This window comes from Balaenoptera ricei, chromosome 12 (genome assembly GCF_028023285.1).
Source record: "Balaenoptera ricei isolate mBalRic1 chromosome 12, mBalRic1.hap2, whole genome shotgun sequence".
Taxonomy (NCBI): domain Eukaryota; kingdom Metazoa; phylum Chordata; class Mammalia; order Artiodactyla; family Balaenopteridae; genus Balaenoptera; species Balaenoptera ricei.
In genome coordinates this window covers 15,701,753-15,723,324 of record NC_082650.1, presented here as the reverse complement: position 1 = coordinate 15,723,324, position 21,572 = coordinate 15,701,753, and the positions used below count along the sequence as shown (strand labels likewise).

The window sequence follows — 21,572 nt, the reverse complement described above, 5'->3', positions numbered from 1 at the left end:
CTTCTGTCTTCGTGCTCTGCCATACTCTAGGGCATTGGTGTCATGTTCATGGTTCAGGCAAAGATCCCTGCCACATCTGGGTCCCCGTGGGAAGGGGGAAGAATGTGGAGGACCAATGTCTGATGCTTGAAAAGTGGACCCCCAGAGGGACATACATCTTTTCCACTAGTGAGAACTTGACCACATGGCCACATCTAATGGCAGGAGGCTGGGAAGTGTGCTCAGCTGAAACTCTATTCACTAAAGAAGAAGAGGGAGTGGGTTTTGGTGGACAACTGCCCATCCCCCTGAAAGTGATAGCAACCCACAGAGTAGCTTTAACCCCACCCCGTAATCTCCTTCACCTCCCACACCAAATCAGAAAAAAAAAACAGAAAAAACAGAAAAGCAGAAAAAGCAGACAGTAAAAGTAAAAAAAGCTGTATTTACATGAAGAGCCTGAAGGGAATTCCCTTAGGTCTTCTTTTAACCAAACTGACATGCCTGTGACCTCAGTAGAAATTCTGGAGTCACCACCTTAGCTAAGACAATTTAGCTAATATATTAGCTGCATTAATTAGGGATATCTAACTCAATCCCTACTCAACTGCAGGAGCCATTGTACCTCTTAGTTTTCACTGACTGGATAGGAACCAGTTAGTAAATTATCTGAATATTTAGTATCAGACTTTACAGCCCAAAGAAATCTTTGATTCTCTTTCAACCCCTCACCTCTTGTTTGAAGAAAAGCATTTTTGCAAAGCAGCTTTTCCTATCCTTGATCTTCTTGTCCAAATTTTTGCTTTACTGACTCTTCAATGGTAACAAGGCTTTTAAAAATTATTTATTTTGGAAAATTTTTTAATTTACAGAAAATTTGCCAGGATAGTTAAGTGTTTCCATACGCCCTTCATCCAGCTTCCCCCAGTGTTAACATCTTGTATTGCCAGAGTACACTGGTCAAAACTAAGAAATTAACATGGGAAGAAGATTTTTTTTACTTCTTGATTACCAAACAGCTTCAAATAAAAATGAAAATCATGTTCCTTGGATTGAAGACTCTGAGCAAAAACATGTGTAATTGTAGCCTTGGACTTACCATTAATACAAGAATCATGTTGGTATTTTAGAAAACCAAGAGGTTGATATCTGGTAGCTTTTATCTACTGAGCCCTTCACTATTAACTCAGAGATGTGTAGAGGAGGATTCCTCAAACACTTGGTGTTGTCTTTGAAATATATAAATGAATATGTTTTATAACTTTGACCCAAAAGTTTGTTTGTTTGTTTGTTTTTTGAATCATCAAGTCAGTTTACAACTTTGAGGTTCTACCAAAGACTGGCTCTATATTAAATGACCTTTGCTGGCTGATAGAATAACTTCTTGCTTATACTTTATTCCCTCTGTTTCCTCCTCTTCACAGAGAGTGTAATAAGGAACTACATAATTTTAGTTATTCACTGGTCCTGAGCACTCTACATTCTCTTGATGCCCATGACTGTCCTGCCAAGGAACTCCAATTAGGTATTTGAAGTCTAGAATAGCAATGAGCAGAATGTGGAAATCCTGATCACTCCTCCTCCCAGCTGTGCATATAGTTTTTTTTTTCCATTCATTCATTCATTCATTCATTTTTGGCTGCATTGGGTCTTCATTGCTGCGCGCGGGCTTTCTCTAGTTGCAGCGAGTGGGGGCTACTCTTCGTTGCGGTGCACGGGCTTCTCGTGCTGCGGAGCACGGGCTCTAGGCACGCGGACTTCAGTTGTGGCACATGGGCTCAGTAGTTGTGGCTCTTGGGCTCTAGAGCGCAGGCCCAGTAGTTGTGACGCATGGACTTAGTTGCTCTGCAGCATGTGGGATCTTCCCAGACCAGGGCTCAAACCCGTGTCCCCTGCATTGGCAGGCGGATTCTTAACCACTGCGCCACCAGGGAAGTCCTGTGCATATAGTTTTGCCTTGCATTGTAAAGCTCTCCTTGGGGGTTGTGACACGGTGCGGTCGGCTGTGGCCCCGTCAGTCTCCCCTTTGACTTGTAAACATGGTCAGAGAAGCATGGACTTTTCCTGCCAATGAAAGTTCTGCTTCACCCCTAAATCAGCCTCAGAGGCAAGTTAGAGCCAAGAAGTGCTACTTTTGATTCTGACAGTGACATTCCAAAGGAGGGCAATTAAAATAGTGGACGTTTGAAGAGCAAACAAAGAAAAGCCAAGGAATTCAAGCTCTTTTGCCTAGAAAAAAATTAGAGAGGCTTGTCATGAAGTAAGATGTGTGAAAGTTATCTACGTGGGAGCCATACAGCCATATTGTTCTTTTCATTGAGAATGGGACAAGAAGGAATGTTTTTATTTTGATGGCTTTTAAGCTACAGTACTCCTAGTTGTAAGAATCAAGGTCCCTCTACACGTGCTTCCGCCACCACCACCTCCAGGTTTAACAAGGGTCAGAAGGACCAAGACCCTCAAGGCGGGAAAATCAGCTTACTTTAGGGTATTCATGGTCAAAAGATCCACTAACATGGGCCATTAGCAATGATTGGCAAGTTCTCAGAAGTTGCTATATTATTAGTCCTGTGTTTGAGGTCTGGTAAGAAAAAGAGAGAGGTTTTGAGAAGGAGAGCAAAGCAAAGCAGCAAGTTACCCAAATGTTAACACAATCACCAACATCTTTCACTCAAGACGAGGATAAAGCTTTCTTGTTTTTTTTTTAAATTCATTAATTAATTAATTTATTTTTGGCTGCGTTGGGTCTTCATTGCTGTGCATGGGCCTTCTCCATTTGTGGCCAGCAGGGGCTACTCTTCATTGTGGTGCACGGGCTTCTCATTGCAGTGGCTTCTCTTGTTGTGGAGCACAGGCGCTAGGCATGGAGGCTCTAGCACAGCTGTGGCACGAGGGCTCAGTAGTTTTGGCTCGCAGGCTCTAGAGTGCAGGCTCAGTAGTTGTGGTGCACGGGCTTAGTTGCTCTGCGGCATGTGGGATCTTCCCGGACCAGGGCTAGAACCTGTGTCCCCTGCATTGGCAGGCGGATTCTCAACCACTGCGCCACCAGGGGAGTCCCGGATAAAGCTTTCTTGCTCTACAATTTTCTTTCTCGTGTTTCAGTTTATCATGGGAAACCAGCTACCCCAATATCCAGTACACAGCCCTTGTCTCCCAATTCTATTTTCGCTAACTCATAACAATATTGTATATTAATGAATGGAGTAAAAAAAGATAAACTTCAAATTGTATTCACCTCTTCATTCACTATTATTGGAATAAAGATTGATAAGGAAGTAAGTTTAAATCTTACAGAATAATATAATTATCTAGAAGATTTCTAGATCATCATTGTCCAACTGAAATACAATGCAAGACATGTATATATTTTGTAATTTTCTAGTAGCCACATTTTAAAAAGTAAGATGGGGCTTTCCTGGTGGCGCAGTGGTTGAGAGTCTGCCTGCCAATGCAGGGAACGCGGCTTCGAGCCCTGGTCTGGGAGGATCCCACATGCCGCGGAGCGGCTGGGCCCGTGGGCCACAATTACTGAGCCTGCGCGTCTGGAGCCTGTGCTCCGCAATGGGAGAGGCCGCGATAGTGAGAGGCCCGCACACCGTGATGAAGAGTGGCCCCCGCTGGCCGCGGCTGGAGAAAGCCCTCGCACAGAAGCTAAGACCCAACACAGCCATAAATTAATTAATTAATTAATTAATTAAAAATTTTTAAAAAAAGATGAAACCAGTGAAAATAATTTTAAGATCTTTTATTTAACCCACTATTCCAAAGTATGACTTCAACACGTAATTAATATAAAAATTATTAGTGAAGCATTTTACACTTATTTGTTTCATGCTACATCTTTGAAAGCTGGCGTATATTTTACACTTAGAGCACATCTCTTTGGATGAGTTGCATTTCAAGTGCTCAATAGTCACATATGGCTACTGGCTACTGTGTTGAACAGTGCAGCTCTAGAGATAAATATTAATAATTGATGAATTGTATTAGGAAGAATAGGCCAGACAGAGTGGAAATCTTAAATTATTTTGAAGGAGGTGAGAACAAGACTAGACAGTTTTTATGAGGTACATTTCCTTATGTGAGAAAACTATAATTATCTATATAATCAACATAAAAAAATGTTACCCATTAACAAATGCAGTCCCCTATTACATGCCATTATATGACCTAGCTTTAAATGTTTCACTTCTGTCATTGGCAGTTTTGGAAAGTATTTAATTTGGGGCAGAAAGCTTGGCTAAATACTAGAGATACCAAATATCTCAAATATTCTATTTTATTCTATTCAGTTGGCACTCTGAATGGGCTGGTCTAGTGGCCTAGAGCACAAGGCCTGGTATTGGAACATATGAAGCCTTCCTTGGAACCGGGTCCAACTGATGCTGGTATATAAGATTCAACCATGAAGGGATCCCTGTTGACCCGAGTATCATATCCCACTCTCTCCAGCCTTTGAAAGTATAAAAGGCACTATCAGCCCTGGCAGCCCAACATGGACTCCTCTAAAACATCTGGCAATTTTTCGTTCCCCTTTAATCCCTCGGCCCCAATATTGGCTGGCTAACTTGGAGTGAAAGTAAGTAAAGAAATGAGTCTCTCTGTGGTGTTCATTATTCACCATCCTGATAATGAATATTTGCCAAGAGTGTTGTTACTGTCAAATATGGTTTTCTCTACTGGAGAGAAGGTTGATTCTCATCTGGTCGGAAAATCAGAAATTGTCCTGGAGACCAGTGTATCCAAATCAATGATCTAGACCTTTCCAGATGCTCTTTCATATAGAGTAGTACATCCAACTTATGTTTGGTCCTAATTCATAGCCTCATTGGCCCATTGGGACCTTAAAGAACCCTTATATCTTTCCCAAGTTAGTGCCCATTCCTGAAAGTGACATCAACCTCATGGTTACGGTTGTGATGGATGCCATTGTGTGTCTGCTCCTAATTTGAACTGCCCAGGACTTTCTTAACACCAATCCCAAACATGGGTAAGCATCCTTTGCTGCAAACATACCTAAATGCCTGGCTGCTTCTTGGATTCTTCCAACACTCAAGTTGGATCTGGATTTTCAGCACAAGTGCATTTTAATTACTATAACCAATCCATGTTTTATAGGCCATAAAGCTGTTACAGAGCAAGCAGAAAGAATATTGCAAAAGCTTTAAAAATTGGGGGCAAATATACCATGTGGTAGTGGTTATGCTGGTAATTTACTGATTTTCTGCACGTTTCTTACCATTCCTTCTTGTTGACCCATTAGTTCCTTTATTTGATATTCATAATTTTAATAATTGCAGTATAATCTTGCACAAATATTTACCATGCATATAAACTATCTAGAAAAAGTCTGGATGTTGAAGGATATAGACTTGATGGGTTCTTTTTTATTTTAGAACTATTGGTACCAGCTGTTTGATGACCTTTATTATCGAGTCAAACCAAATTCATGTTCCTTTTGAAAAGACGATCATTAGTCTATATTCTTGTTATTGTATTTGTCTTATTATAACCTTCCATACCTAAGTTTCACTCTCTTATTTTTCTAACAAGACCTATAAACATGGATCTTGGTGGATTTTGAAATGAAACAAATTTCTTCACTAATCACTCTCTTTATCGCGAGGCATTTTGTTTCTATAAACCTGGGATAGCATTGCTAGGGGGATAAAGTGTGGATCCTACCTTTCAAATGAAAAAGATTGGAACTTTGTGTGTTTCACCAAAATAGCTTCTGCAAGTTTAAAGTCCATGAAAGGTCTTCTTTGGACCCAAGATTTAAGTGCTGTTATTTAATTGCATGGTCACACTGTTATTGAACTCTACGTGCAGAACGTGTAGTTCATCAAATATACTCTGTAACAGCTAACTCCATGTATACCGCAAATGGAATGCCAGCTTTCAAGAAGAGATTTAGAGAAATGTTCTGATGGGATGGTTAAGTTTTAACGGGGATGTGGGTCTCAATATTTTGGGTTTTCTTACCCAGTATTAGAAAATTATTGTCCATGTGACACTTTCTTTAATGCTGTGAACAAGTAAAGTGTAAAATTGTCAGCGTCGTTAAGTCAAGTAGTGGTGCTTCCAGGTTGGTAGCTTAAAATTTTGTGGAATTATAGTGGAATACTTAAAATCTAAAACAATGCTTCTCAAAATACCATAAGAATCACGTAGGATGTGTTTTAAATACATAAGCATCACCTGTGGTGCTTGTTAAAGCTCTAGATTCCTTGTGCCCTGAGCCCTGAGCCTTGATTTAGTAAATCTGGACTAATCTGCTCTATTAGTCATCCCAGGTGCTCACACTTTGAGGCCGTGGATGTAGTGCTTCTCAAACTTTAAAGTGTGTGCACATGGCGTTGGCGTCTTGGTAAAACGCAGACTGACGTTCCGTAGGTCCAAGGTAGTGCCGGAGACTCTGATTCTGATGCATTTCCAGATGATGCTTTAGAAACTCCAGCTTTGCAACTCAGCGTCCCATGGGTATCTTTACATATCCGTCTATACCTAACTTGCTACCTTTTTGCTTTTGACCACGTAGATGGAGCTAGGTTTTAACCGCCTTTAAACTTTCTGTTTGATGTAATTTTAAAATACTTGCCTACCTTGCTTATCTTGTCCTTTTTCTTATTTATTTATTTCTTTTCATGTGTATAGATGTGCACCAGTTGCGCCTTGAAGTGCCATCTGCTGTGACACAAGCTCCAGATCCCAAAACCACAGCCAGGCCCCCTCGCTGCTCCCAGGACCTGAAAGCCATGGAGCTTTCCGACAGCGACCGCCCGGTCAGCTTTGGCTCCACGTCGTCCTCGGCCTCCTCCCGGGACAGCCATGGTTCCTTTGGCAGCAGAATGACCTTAGTTTCAAACAGCCACTTGGGCTTGTTTCCCCAGGATAAGGAAGCAGGGGCCATAAAGCTGGAGCTGATGCCAGCCAGGCCGTTTTCCAGCAGCGAGCTGCCGAGGGACGGGGCAGCCGGGCAACAGAGCACGGACCAGGGCAGCGAGAGTCAGCCCTGGGCCCAGCACAGGGTGGAAACCAACGGAGCGACCAAAACGGGGGCAGAATCAGCCACCAGCCCCAAGCTGCTCTATGTGGACAGAGTTGTGCAGGAGATTCTGGAGACCGAAAGGACTTACGTGCAAGATTTAAAAAGCATCGTAGAGGTAAGGCACATTGTTGGCTTTTCAAGTTTGTCCTGCAGGATCAACCTGTTCGCAAAATAAAGAACAAAGCCAGGCATCTTCTAAGATGCAAGAGTGGTGTGAATGTTTAAACAGATCATAACTTAAGAGAAACCCTAGGGCCATCCTCTCTGTGTTAAGACCCTCTTAATATTTGCATTTACAAATTGATTGCATGCTAGGAGTAAGAATGATGATACCAGTGCGTACACCGGTGTGTTGTGTTAGTGAATCCTGCCCCAAAGGTCTGAGAGTCTCTGGCAGAGAGTGGAGCAGACAGAGGATGGAGGCTTCCTGACTTGCAGGTGTCGGGTGTGTACTGACCGAGCCCATCAGGCTATCTTCGCCTTAATCACAATTGTCTCCTGGTGTCTGGAGCTTCCAAAACTATAGATGCCTGTGTCTCACCTCCAGAGACGGATTTCCTGGGCCTGGGGTGTGGTCTGCGGGTAGGAGGAAATTATGGAAGATCCCCAGGTGATTCTTCTGTGCAAACAAGCCTGGGAATTACCGTTTGATGCTGTTTTCTGTATTGGTTGGTATTTGAGGGAAGGTGGTGAAAGATAGAGAAAAACCCTGGGCTTGGTCTTAGGTGTTTACTTTTCTTTTATGGTAAGCAAGTTTGCATAAATTCTTTTACTCCCTGCAAATTGAACTCAGCTCAGGTGCCAGATCGCAGACTCTGGAAATTCAATTATTAATTTGTTGTTGTTGTTTTCCCTGTATCCTTTCTTTTTTTTTAAATTTTTATTTTATGTGGGAGTATAGTTGATTTATTCAATTATTAATTTGACTTTGATTTAGAGTTAGGTTTTCAAGGATGAAGTAAGAATTACCAGAGCCACTCAGGTATTAATTCATTCTCAATTAATGATTTAAAATATTAGTATTAATAGTTCAAAGACAAATTGATATTATTGTAAAGCTACACTCCCTTTGCTGCCTAGTACTATCCCAGATTCTTTCATGTGTTAGTGCCTACTTCCTGTTTTTAGACTTTTAATCTAAAATGTGTTTCAGAATAAAGTGGTGGAATATTTACTGATGAGGACATTCTCCACCAAATACATACATTCTTATAGCTTTAGGGGAAAAACAAATTCTAAGGCACGATTGTGTGTTGAGTTCCACAAATGATCGAACCAGACCCTGTCTACCAAAAATAGTTATGACATAACTTCCCAGTAAAAATAGAAAAATCAACTGATGCTCAACCAAAACAGTATGTGATACCAAATGTAGAATAAACCAGGCCAATTGTTTCTTTAATTTCAACAATGATGTCATTTGTACTTGAGAAGAAATACCTGTGAAACTGCCAAAAATTTTGGAACCTCTCAGGAAATTTATGGTTGTCAAAGCTTTCTTTGGTCTGTCCTTTTTTCTTTCCTTCTTGGAAACTTTACCACTTCATCAAACCTCACCGTACTGACAGAGAAACCTTTAGTGACTAACCTGGGATTCTGTGAACACTCTTGTTTTTTCTGAGGCTGATTGACAAACCTTAGGTGAGAAGAAATAAGGTAAGATGTGTATGAAAGAAAACAGATCAAGACAGAATTTTTTTTCTAAGAAAGTTTCAGCAGAAGTTTTATTCCAAGCTCTCCAAATGTTCTTGCCTTTTTTCCTTTATCAGTGCATTAGCCATGTTTTACACTAGGGGTTAGTGGACTTTTTCTATAAAGGGCCAGACAGTAAATATTTTAGGCTTTCTGGGCCCTAAGCTGTCAGTCCTAACTGCTCAGTCCTGCCACTGTAGCCCAGCAGCAGCCCCAGACACTATGTCAATGAAGGGGCGTGGAAGTTCCAGGAAAACTTTAGGGCTGGGCCGGACCCAAGGGCCATGGTTCGCCAAGCCCTGTATTAGACTATGAATTTGTGCCTGCATTTCATCAACTGTAAAATGAGACTAATAATACCTGCCTTATAGGGGTGTTATTATGAGAATTCAATCTGATAATACATAAAAATCTCACACGACAGCACCTGGCATGTGGTAAGCAATTAATAAGTGGAAACTATCATCATCACGGGCCTCTTCTGCATTTGCTGGTTGAGAGTGAACAAACCACTCTCGACCGGCTCAGTTATAGCTGTGCTATAATTTACCTGAAGTCTTTCACAAAAATAAACAGATTAGTAATTCACTACAGCAGAAATTTAATTAGGAAAGAGTAATTTAAAACGGATGATTCCGACATTATTGTTTTGAAGGCAATTGCATTATTTCTGAGGAACCCACGGAAAATCTGAGGTGACACGTAAGAGGGAGAGGAGAGATGAAGAAGGTTGTTGGAGGGAGGGTGGTTGGGAGAAATGTCCCAAATATAGAAGGAGGCACCGAGTAGGAAGACGTAGGTGCTGCTTTGCTCCAAAGTCACCGGGATGTTTCGAGTCACATCCCCTCCCCACCTAGAAAAGTGCAGAATCTCTTCAGATCAGGATTGGTCACTGAGCCTCTTCTTGACACACTTTTGTATGTGACCACCTCTGTTTCTCAAGATCACAGTTTTCACAAAATTGTGAAATTTTGTTTTATCTAGTTCTTTCCTTTATGGAGAGTAACCAATTATTTTCCAGCTTGCAAGCAACTTTACCCAATAAAGACTGTTATGAGGGGTATTCTTTTAAAATACAAAGCGTCAACTCCTTTAAAAATCCATTTTTCTTGATCCATTTCTAACCTGTTTTTATAATTCTGTAGTTGAGTTCTCTAACATCCTCAATTTTTCAAACGCAGAATTTTCGGTTGGGAAAAGGGCTGCTTAGTAACAACCTACCATAATAAGCTCTCACCACACAAAGAGATAGAGTTTGTTCGTTGACTTTCTAAGCAAGAATTATTTCTGGAAAAAAACATCTAATCATTTATAGAGATAACTGGGAAGTCATTTTTCACTTATGCAGTAGCACAATTTCAGACTGTCTGCACTCTCTACTTTATTGACTTCCCACTAACTAATATCCTTCAATAATCAGTCTCGGTTTAATTCATTTTCCTGTAAGCGGTACATTTTATCTGTAGTATATCCTATCCATACATAATCCTCACCACTCAGGTTTAGGTTTAGTTCTTAGAATTTATAAAAAGAAACATTTTTGTGAAAGGTCATTGATATATATATACACTGATTTAGAAGATGTTAATACAGTGTGCTTTGATAGCTCAGCATGGTACCAAATAGCATCAGAGTAGCTTATTTCTGCGAAGAGATCCTGCTGACATGATCTGGGCAATAGGATTCCCAGATGTTGGTTACAAGGCAAAGGAGGATGTATGTCTTTCTTTCCCTACGTAGAGATATTGTATTAAAATAATCCCAAATATATTGGTATTTTTTTTCTTCCCCATGCTATTTAGGAATTCAAAAATGAATTCCTAATGCTTTCTGAAAACGTAACTGAGAAATGTTATTGTTCTTATTGTCATTGGTCTTCATCCCTTGCATCCTCCTCAGACCCTTTTCTCTGTCCCCCCATCCCCTCCCCATGGCTACTCCATCGTCTGCTCCTTTGCCTGACATCCTGGTGATCTGCTTTTGTACACTTGACATTTGAGAGAGAGAGAGAGAGGTGAGGTTTTGACTATCACCCATACTGAAAGAAACAATAGAGCTGTTATTTCCATTTCTATATATGGCTCCTAATAGCATTCACAGATAAAATGAGATAATAAGTATGAAAGCAAGTTTTAAAAGTTAAAAGTAAAATCGCCAATGATACAATTTGTGGAGAGGGAGAAATTCATAGCTGGAAAGTGGGAAATAAGGGTTTCTTTCATGTTTAATGGGACGTTAGATTGACTGAGCAGAGACTCTCATGCGTAGAGGGGGTTTCTTTAATCTTTCTAAATGATCTATAAAAGAGCCTTTGACTGTCTCATAAACTTGGCCCCAGATATAGTTCATGGCCTGTTCTAACCTTTTTAGGAAAGTTTTTAAATAATTCATAGCATCATGTAATACTGTGTAATTAGAAGTTACATCCCTTCTACAAAATGGCATCTTTGAAGTATACGAAATACTAAATTAAATCATCTTTTGGGATGCTGAGGACATGTGTAGTTAGTGAGGAAAAAGTGGGTAAAATATAAAAGGTAACATGTGAGTTTATTTTTTTTCTATCATATTCCAGAAAGCTAAAATCCTTTTCCAAGCACTTTATCCTTACAGTGTGTTAAAAAGTTAAGAAGTGATTATTATAACTTTACTGTGTAAAATTTAAAGAGCCAAAGCCTTAAGCAATCCTTGTTGAAAGCATTCAGCATTGTTCAAAAGCTGTAGCTACACAAGGATTATACTGTTGATCTCCAACCCCCAGCTCTTGTATTTATTGGTCGACAGGGACTCTTTGTTTATCGTGTGATAGTACAGACAGTGGCAGGGTAGGTGGACGAGAGAAGGATGCTTTTCACACACTTAGTGATATGAAGCACATTGAAAGCTATTCTGCCTGTTGCCATAGCTTAAAGAGGCCGCCCTTAGCACCGGAGGTATCCGTTAGTGGAAGGGGAACTCTCACGCTTGGGAAGCGAGCCTCTCCCAGGTCTGTGCAGAGTGAATGAAGGAACCCAGTGATCAGGCCCAGGGCATTTGTGCAGTGACTCCACCCTTGACTCTGCCTGGAGACCTAGGTCTTAGACTGGTGAGGTGACTAAGACTTGGATAAAATGGAATCTGAGTGGGCTTTTGTCCTGTGCCACCCCTCAAGGACAACACTGTCAAGCTTGGAGGTGGTTTCTCTTGAAGCCTGGCTTCCTGTGGATTCTGTTGGAGAGATAAGATGTTTTGGTGTGGAAAGGTCAGTTTATGTCTCTGCTACTCTTTTCCCTTGGCCTTGAAAGGATGGCTTTACATGGGCATTCCCTGGACCAGCCTTAACTGCTTAGGATACTTGACAAGAGGAGAAAGGTTTTGAACCAAGGGAAAAGGCTGTTGAGATGTGGTGAACTGTCATAGATTTTATTGTCTTTCTATTTGCAGATGTCCTCACTCACTACTTTCCCTCCAGTTTAAATAACATTTATTAAACTGACACTTTTTATGAGGTTCATTTAGACTAAGATTTTTTGAATATTGAGGGAAGTATGTGTTCAACGCTAGAGTGTAGGACTTGTCAAGGATTGTTTTTAATGAAGGCTTATTATGTGGGTGGCTTTAACAAAGAACTTACACTGTAGTACTTGGCATAATGTAACGTACTTTTTCTTTTACATGGCATTTGAGCACTTCTGTTTGAATGGGTCTATTTTTCCTTCCAAGGACTTTTATCACGGCGGGTGAATGAGATCTTTCCTAAAACCATTTAAGATCTAAGGTAATTTGGAAGCAAACCTGTTAAGTAGTTTCATGTTTATGTAGAAGTTATTCCTCAAATAGCACATCTAACCACTGTACATGAGCCCCCCAAACTTCGCTTTGACTGTTTGTTTCCATGCCTCTTTGTTGTTGTTTCGCCCCCCTCCTTCCCTACCCTACGCCACCCCACTCTCATCTCTTGTCACCTTAACAACGACAGAAACTTAGAAGGTGAGAACATAGTGATTTTGAGTGTTCATCTCTTCTACTGGTTGCAGCCTAATATGGGAGGGAGGACAGGGACCTGGCCTTTTAAGTCTTTCGTCCATTTGGAATGATCTGTTCATACCTTCTGATTAATTGCTAATGAACATCGAAAATAGGTCAAGGTGGGCAGCATTTAGTAAAAGCAAAGTGAGTTGAGGTTTGCAGCATTGCTGTGCAAAAGTAGCTGTGGGCTGTTTACACAAGTTTGTGTATACTTAATGAATGATGTCGGTTTATTTCCTCCAAATCGTTCTGGCTAGATCTTGAGTCAAAACTTAGGAAAATTAGTCAAAATAACTATATTGGTCGGATTCTCCTGGGAGCACGGTAGACAGTGAGTATCACCAACGTGAAACCTTAAGCTTTGTGACCACACCCGCCACCTCAATGAATCCGAACAGCTGTAAACATACGTCATAGCTACCACTTCTAAATTTTCTAGATACGTGCCTTAATAACAAAAACACCAAAAAATAACATGAACAGCAACTAATATTTGAGTACTTACCGTATTTCAGGCACTGCATTAAGCACTTATCGCCTCACCCACAGCCCCATCTTGTGGGTACTATAATAATTTTCTTATTTTTAGCACAAGAATATTGCATGTACAAAGAGTAAAGGAACTTATCCAAGGTCTGTAAATGGTTAGTGCTAGAAGTGGAACTGGAACCTGAGTTTCACTCTAAAGCCCCTGTTTTACTGCTACACTGTTATTGTAAATCTCCTCTCAGAGTCTAGCAGAGGGCTCAGAGATTTTGGTCTTCTTCTTAAGCTCTCTAGGGCAGGGTGTTGCAACAGCAGCACAATAGACATTTGGGGCTGGATAGTTCTTGGCTGTAGGGGATAGTCATGTGCATTGTAGGATGTTTAGCAGCAAACCTGGCCTCTACCCACTAGATGCCAATAGAACCACCACCATCCCCACTCATGACAACCAAAATTGCCTCTAGACATTGCCAAATAGCCCCTGAGGGACAAAATTCCCTTGGTTGAGAACCACTGTTCCAAAAATTTGGAAGGCATAATGTATAAGAGTAGGCTAAGCCACAGTAACAAATAGGCCCCAAATTTAGTGACTTAATCCAACAGAAGTTTCTCCTTTTACAGTCATGTATGTGTGTGTTCAGGTTAAGGGGAGTTGTGCTTCTCCATGCAGTCATTCAGGAATCAAGCTGATGAGGCTCTGTCCTCTTCAGCACGTGGCTCCAAAGGTTGTGCTGGGGTCTGTGCCATCTCAGCTAGAAGGGCAAGAGGACACGGAGACATGCATTGGGGAAGGGGTGGGGGGTTCTGGGACAAGCACAGAAATGGCTCACCCCGTCTCTCATTCCACATCAAACTCTAAGTTTGGAGATATAGTCTAGCTGTGTGCCCAGAAAAAGTAGCAAACATTTTTGTGAGCAATTGCCAGTGTACACCATGCATTATATATATCTGAAACATTCTCACTGTAAAACCTATACCATGTATCCCACCATCACTAAAAGTAAAAATAAAAATACATGAAGAAGAAAGCAGGAAAGATTTTGATGATGCTTACTGCCAAGATTATAGTTACTCTCTCTACTAAATAACCCCATAGGATGTTTGAAATGGAATCCTTCATTTAGGACCTGGAACAGATTCAGACCAATGTACCTTCTCTTGTTCCTCCCCTCTTTCATGTCTCCATCACCACCACCCTCTTTTTCTCCCATGATTCCTAATGCCCTCTCCTCTTTTATTTTTGTAGTTTTTCCTATCCACATGACCTGTCAACAGGGCTCTTTGGAATTATTGAACATAATAGGTAGTATTTCAGTTTAAAAAGAGGCTTTCTGGGTCTAGCATAGTTCAAAGGCAGGGATGGTACTTCTCTTGCTAGTGTTCTGGAAACCTCTTGAGTAGACTGGAGTCAATGAGGATAATGGACTAATGCCATCAAACCCTTAATAGAATGATGATGCTTGGAAGTGCAAGTTTATTGCCACACTGATAAAGTTTATAAGAAAATTGAATGCCCTCCTTTTCACTGCCCTGCCCTTCTCTCAGACTCATTTCTGTAGCTAGTCTGAGAAGCCAAAATGAGAATTACGGACACTTGAAGAAAAAGTAAGCAATGAAAAACCTAATTGTTGAAAGTGTTTTAATACATTCTTGGGCCTTGCACACCCTAAATCAACTGACATCATTATGGATGGTTTTCCGTTAAGAAGTTGAAGTCAACTTGCATCTTTCCAGAGGTGAACTTGGAGAAAGTAAATTTACCATTGATAAATAGTAGTCTATTTATATTGTTAACCTTTACCTGGAGTACACTTTTCAAATTACTAAGAACTCTGTAGCAATAGCATAATGAACACCAGTTGGTATAATAATTATGAATTTAGTGATGTTCCTCATTGTCTCCTTAAGAAATACTAAACCTCAGGTAATGGAAAAGTCACCTTTGAGTTCCTGACAATCCTGACTTGTGACTTGCTTCTTTATTTTTTATTTTTTAAACTTCTTTATTTTTTGTGACTTGCTTCTTGAAGCTTGGAGCTGGAATCAATAGTTGAGGTCAGTCCAAAGGTGTTCAGGCTTTGTAGGACATTTTCACCAGGTAGCAAGAGTTCGTGATCTGAGAAGAGATTATAGTTGCAGATTGTTTTTAGCTTCCATATCATATGTCTAAGACCCAAGAGAGAGTACAGATGATAGAGGTAGAGAGCTAAATGAATTTCAAAGTGCCTACAATCAATTCTGCTATAATTCGACATACGACATATGTGCTCCTAAAAATTACTCACTATGCAAAATCATATGAGGGAGAAATGGAAAAATGGGTTCCAAGCACAACACTCAGAAACATCGTCAGTGACACAAAAAAGAAAGATAGGAATCTAACAAATGGAGACAGTTTTATACATGTTAAATGGTTAAGAAATATATACCTTCTATAGTAAATATGATACTTTACCTCGAAAACAAACCCTGAAATTTCTTGTGGGAGCCAACTGATTCCCACAGCTACCACTCTCTGTGAGAGGAAGAGAACAAAGAGGAGTGAGAGAGAAAGAGTGAGAAAAAAAGAACAATAAAGAGGAAAAAGAACAGAGAAGGAAAAATATAAGGTAGGCTAAGAGGAAGGAGAGAAAAATTGAAGAGAGCAGAAGCCATGTGCAGAGTTGCAGTGTGAGTTATTATGAGGTAGGTTTACCTAGCATCGATGCAAAATTGATACACGTGCCGTGGATGGGTGCGGCTTAGAGGCACACAAGGTGGACTGAGGTGGACTGAGGTAGCTGGTATGTATTTGAGGTGTGTGTGTGTGTGTGTGTGTGTGTGTGTGTGTGTGTGTGTGTGTGTGTGTGTTTGTATTTGTATTCCTCTGCTGCTCTTTGGAAGTGGCTGTGCTTTTCTGTGCTCACCTAGTGTTTATCGTGGATGCAATCCTGCCTAAGCAAAATTCGGAAATTTAAGTTCAAATTACTCCCTAGTATATTAATCATGTGGGAACACATTCACGTTTTCAAAGCAAATGTTAAAGCAGAATTGACTGTACTTATTCTCTGGAGTATTATGACTTGTTACAAATAGGTCTCACCCCTCCCCCATCCCCTTTGCTCAGACCAGAAGATTAAAGAACACTATACCTGTTGTCAAAAAACATGATCTTCCATTTATGTTAAGTAGGACTAATAAAGACAATGACAAATATTCCTAAAGCACTTTTTATTTCCTCCCTGTAAGAAAAAAATGGTTTAAAAGAATTTCAAGCTCTCTCAGCAATTTGAGAGTTTGTTTACATTTCTGAAAACTAAAAAATAGATTTTTTTTACCCTAATCTGGGACCAACAAATATGATTACTTGAAAGTGGAGTTGTCAGAAATTTTTCTTTCTCTGAAAGGATTTTCAAAATTTGGTCAAATACTCTTACACAAACTATAGCTCTTGCTGTCTATGAAACTCATTACACCAAGGAGAGGTAAGGGGTAAATATTAGTGTATTTCTGATGATAAAATTAGAATATTTTCCACCTGCACTTGCAGATTCAGAGTTAGACAGTGTATTAAAGGAAAGGATAGACTGACTTACAGACATAACTGAGTACATTGATTTCTTTTGCGAGATCAAGCATTAAGAAAAATACCTGCAACTAAAAAGTCCCTCCCCATTCTATTAAGCTTTTTTTTTAAGGCAACATTTTGATTTTTGATGAAAAGTCATTTCAAAAACTTCAGTTAACTCAGGTGATCGAGTAGCTATTATTACTGGTCTGCTCAAGAACTGCTAATATATTTCAAAGACTGCCTGTAGGCACGATTCTATTGAAGATTTGCTAAAACAGGTCATGTTCAGTTGGGGTAGAATTATGCTGCCTTTTGGGTGTGTGCCATCTTGAATATTCAGTTATACTGAGTGGGTAGAAAATATAGAATTCAGGAAATTGTGTTCAAAACAAACCAACCTTCAGTTGGGAGTAGTTTCCCATGACTGGAAATTTCTTCCAAACAAAACATGTTGCTTACACCTTGTGAAACTAATCACATCAAAGAATCTACCCAGGTCATTTGACAAGCCTAGAGCAAGTTGGTGTCCAAGCAACCCTGCTCTGTAACACCTAGAAAAGGAAGAGGTAGATTGGGCTGATGTGGGACTTGTCAGCCTACATAGTTTACTAACCTGTTTTCTGATCATTCATGTTTTCAATTTCTCCTCTGCCCACCAAGACTACTCTGCCACTTAAGGGGGATAGCATTGTTCAATACAGCAGCTCACATGGAATGTTTTATATCTTTTTAAAACTGGTAAAATATACATGACATTTATTATTTTAACCATTTTAAGTGTACAATTCAATGACGTTAAGTACATTGACACTGTTGTACATTGAACTACGTAACCATTGCCACCTTCCATCTCCAGAAATTTTCTGTCACCCCAAATTGAAACTGTGCACCCATTAAACACTAACTCTTCATTCCCTCTTTCCTCAGCCTCAGGCAATCCTTTTTTCATTTTTAAAAATCGTGGTAGAATACACATAACATAAAATTTACTGTCTTAACCATTCTTAAATGTACAGTTTAGAGGCATTCAGTACATTCACAGTGTTGTGCAACCAATCCCTAGAATTCTTTTCATCTTGCAAAACTGAAACTCTGTACCTGTTAAACAGTAACTCCCCATTCTCCCCTCCCTCCTTCCAGCTCCTGATAACCACGATTCTACTCTCTGCTTCTATGAATCTGACTACTTTTGATACCTCACATAAGTGGAATCATACAGTACCTGTTCTTTTGTGACTGCTTATTTCACTCAGCATAATGTCATCAAGGTTCATCCATGTCATAGCACATGTCAGAATTTTCTTCCTTCTTAAGGTTGAATAATATTCCATTGTATGTATATATCACATTTTGTTTCTCCAGTCATCTGTTGGTGGATGCTTAGATTGCTTCAAATAGCGCAGAATTTTTGATTCAGTAGAATCACACAAAGTTTTAGAACTGGAGAATAACTCAAGGAAGTCTAGCTGACCATAGATTCTGAAAGGGTAAGGTGTGTTGGTAAGTTTTCTATTCCTGGCAATCAGCACTGCCTTTGACACTTAATAGGCCATCAGTAAATATTTGCTGAATGAATTATCAAGTTCTACCCAATCATCTTCATAGGTGAGGAAATGGAGATCCAGAGAACCAAGTGATTTCTCCAACTGGATGCAAATCTTAGTTCTGTCACCTACTACCTTTGATCTTGAACAATTATTTAACTTCTGTAATCTTCAGTTTCTTCTTAAAATGAAAGGTATTGCTTACCTCATAGGATGTTGTGAGGATGAACAGAGGTAATGCCTGTAAAATGCTTTGCACGGACCTGGCACAGCGGAAACTCTCAACAGCTAAAAGCTGTTCAAGTCCAGACCCTGCAGCTAAGTATTGGCAGTGCTGGGACTGTATCCATTTCATTTAGAAACAACTAGAAAAATACAAGAAGCATCTATTGAGTTTCCCTTACGTACCAATTAAGGAGGGTTCTCATACATACTTGTTAATGAAATTTTCTGGAAACACATTACATTTACTGCCCAGTTTTCTACATCTCAGCCATTGACAAGGATGAAATTGACACGGATATGTGTGAAGGACAGAGCTTGTCTCTTCTACATCCAACCACCACATAGTTTAGACAAAACCAGAGCAGTGGTATAGAGGGGAAGTGGGAACAATTAGGGTCACTTCCTGAGCAACTTCTTGGGACATGTCTAAACTGTGGCATTACCTTTTTTCCCCTAGCATATATATAGGTAGCTTTTTGAGTATGAGAAATTGTCTCCTGCAAGACCAGAGAGTCTGGGCTAGCCCATTTGTAATAATTAACAGATAAATTTATATTCTAGGACCCCTTCTTGCCAACTCCTGTTCTGAAGTAGGAGCTGGCTCTAAAGTTCCAGTTCCTATTTGAAAGGAAGAAGGTAAAGAAGGTTACTGATAAGTTGTATATATTTACTTCATATTCAAAATTATCTAGAATGTTCTAGGTATTACTTTTGGCAAGAAAATCCACTAGAATAAAATTCCTACTTCGAAGATAGGACAAAGTAAAGCAACATAAAGATCCCGTATGAGAACACACAATTAACTGGTCATCAGTTAGGTTCATACCAAGGACAATAAGCCCTCACAGACAGGTTCAAGGGGTTATTATTTGAGCAATTAAAAGCTGTCACCTAAGAAATCTAGTTAGGAAGAGCAGCTAAAAACAGGTTTTTTCTAAAGCAGAGGCTGCACTTGAGTATCACCTGGGGAGCTTTTACAACTCCTGCCCCCTCAGGTGTAGCCTGGACTAATGAAATCTGAATCTCCCAGGGTGACATCACTTTTTCTTAAAGCTCTCCATATTCCAATAAGCAATCAACATTGAGGTCCACTGTCCTAAAGGGATTCTTTTTCCCTTTGTTATAAAGCAAACAATAGACATTTAAAGGCAGCACGAATTACCCCACCCACCCCATCCCCTGTGATGAAATGGTGAAAATGAAGAAAAGCTAGAATCTGCAAGAACTGAATCCAAATCCTGACTCTGCCATTTCCCTTTGTGATCTTGGATAAGTTACTTAACTTTTCTAAGTTTCAGTGTTTTTACCTGTAAAATGGGAATAAGAGGATTGTTGCGAAAATAAGACTATCCATGCAAAATGCTAGCACTGTGCTAGGCATATAGTAAGCACTCAAGTGAGAATGATTATTAATATTATCATTATTATTAATAATATACTTAGTATTATTTGGAAAGGCCAGTAACTTCTGGTACGCTTAAAAGTATCATAATATTGTTCTCGCTAATCTACGTTAAGGTATTATTTCAGAAAATTGTTTTAACTTTGCAGTTTAAAAAGGATATATATTGTTTTGATTTTGTTAGTTTATCTGATATACTTACATGTAGTTGGAATTTATTTCTAATATCGTACAGGGCTGCCAGGGATGTAATGGCAGAATGAAATTATTTCCAGAATTTTGACTTGAGCTGAGCTAAACTGGGATTGATTTAATGGACAGAGCACTGGTCTGGGCTCCAGTCCCATGCTGACAGTCAGCTGTGTGCCATGGACAACCAACCAGGCTGACCTCAGCTTCATCCTCTGTAAATGAGTCTAATTCAAGAAGCCAAAATCTAAAGATGACTAGAGATCTCATCTCCTCGAACCTCAGCTCTCAAGAATGTAACTAGGAGATAAGTGAGCCCTTTGAGCAGCCAAAATAGATATTTCAAACGCCAAACAGTAAATCCTGTGTCTTTACCCAAAGAAAGGCCCCAAGCTCTCACTAGGAGCTTATTTACTCTACATGTTTAAAATAAGCTTAATTAGGGAATTCCCTGGTGATCCATCCAGTGGTTAGGACTCCGAGCTTCCAGTGCTGAGGGCCCAGTTCAGTCCCTGGTGGGGGAACTAAGATCCCGCAAGCCGCGAGGCACGGCCAAAAAAATAATTAATTAATAAAATAAGTTTAATTATTTGGTTTCCTAGCCCACAGCAAGGGGAGGGAGGGAGGGGGAGGAGGTAGATGTGATGACACTAAGGAGCCAGAGGAAGAACTCCTTAGAAAACGAATTAAGGTAAAGCTATTTAGAGTGGATGCAAACTCACCTTCTCACCCTGGTGAATTTCACTTGTGAATTACGCCCCAGCGCGTAACCTGAGTCCTTACTGCTGAGCCTGACTCGCAAGAACATTTTTTAAATTTTTATTTATTTATTTATGGCTATGTTGGGTCTTCGTTTCTGTGCGAGGGCTTTCTCTAGTTGCGGCAAGCGGGGGCCACTCTTCATCACGGTGCGCGGGCCTCTCACTGTCGCGGCCTCTCCCCTTGCGGAGCACGGGCTCCAGACGCGCAGGCTCAGTAGTTGTGGCTCACGGGCCTAGTTGCTCCGTGGCATGTGGGATCCTCCCAGACCAGGGCTCGAACCCGTGTGCCCTGCATTGGCAGGCAGACTCTCAACCACTGCGCCACCAGGGAAGCCCAAGAACATTTTTTATTATGTTTAGTAGACATCTAAACTGTATTGCCTGATGCCTGGTCTTCATATACAAAGCGATTTTTTTAGTTATGATAACTGACTTTTTATTAAAGTATAGTTGGTTTACAATATTGTGTTTAGTTTTAGATGGACAGCAAAGTGATTCAGATATAGATATAGATATATTCTTTTTCAGATTCTTTTCCATTATAGGCTGTTACAAGATGTTGAATATAGTTCCCTGTGCTGTATAGTAGAACCTTGTTGTTTATTTTATATATATTAGTGTGTATATGTTAATCCCAGCCTCCTAATTTATCCCTCCACCCCACGCACTCCACCCCCCAGCTCCA

The 21,572-nt window shown here is 40.2% G+C and overlaps 1 protein-coding gene across 4 annotated transcripts in view; it reads left to right on the top strand.

The window, feature by feature from the left end:
* Positions 1 to 21,572, top strand: part of PLEKHG1 (pleckstrin homology and RhoGEF domain containing G1) — a 223,414-nt gene that overhangs the window by 126,144 nt on the left and 75,698 nt on the right. For all 4 annotated transcript variants that reach the window (XM_059940997.1, XM_059940996.1, XM_059940998.1 and 1 more), the window contains one exon: positions 6,637 to 7,145. In XM_059940997.1, the coding sequence (XP_059796980.1) occupies positions 6,738 to 7,145 (408 nt within the window). In that variant the 5' untranslated portion in view covers positions 6,637 to 6,737. The remainder of the gene's footprint in view (positions 1 to 6,636; positions 7,146 to 21,572) is intronic.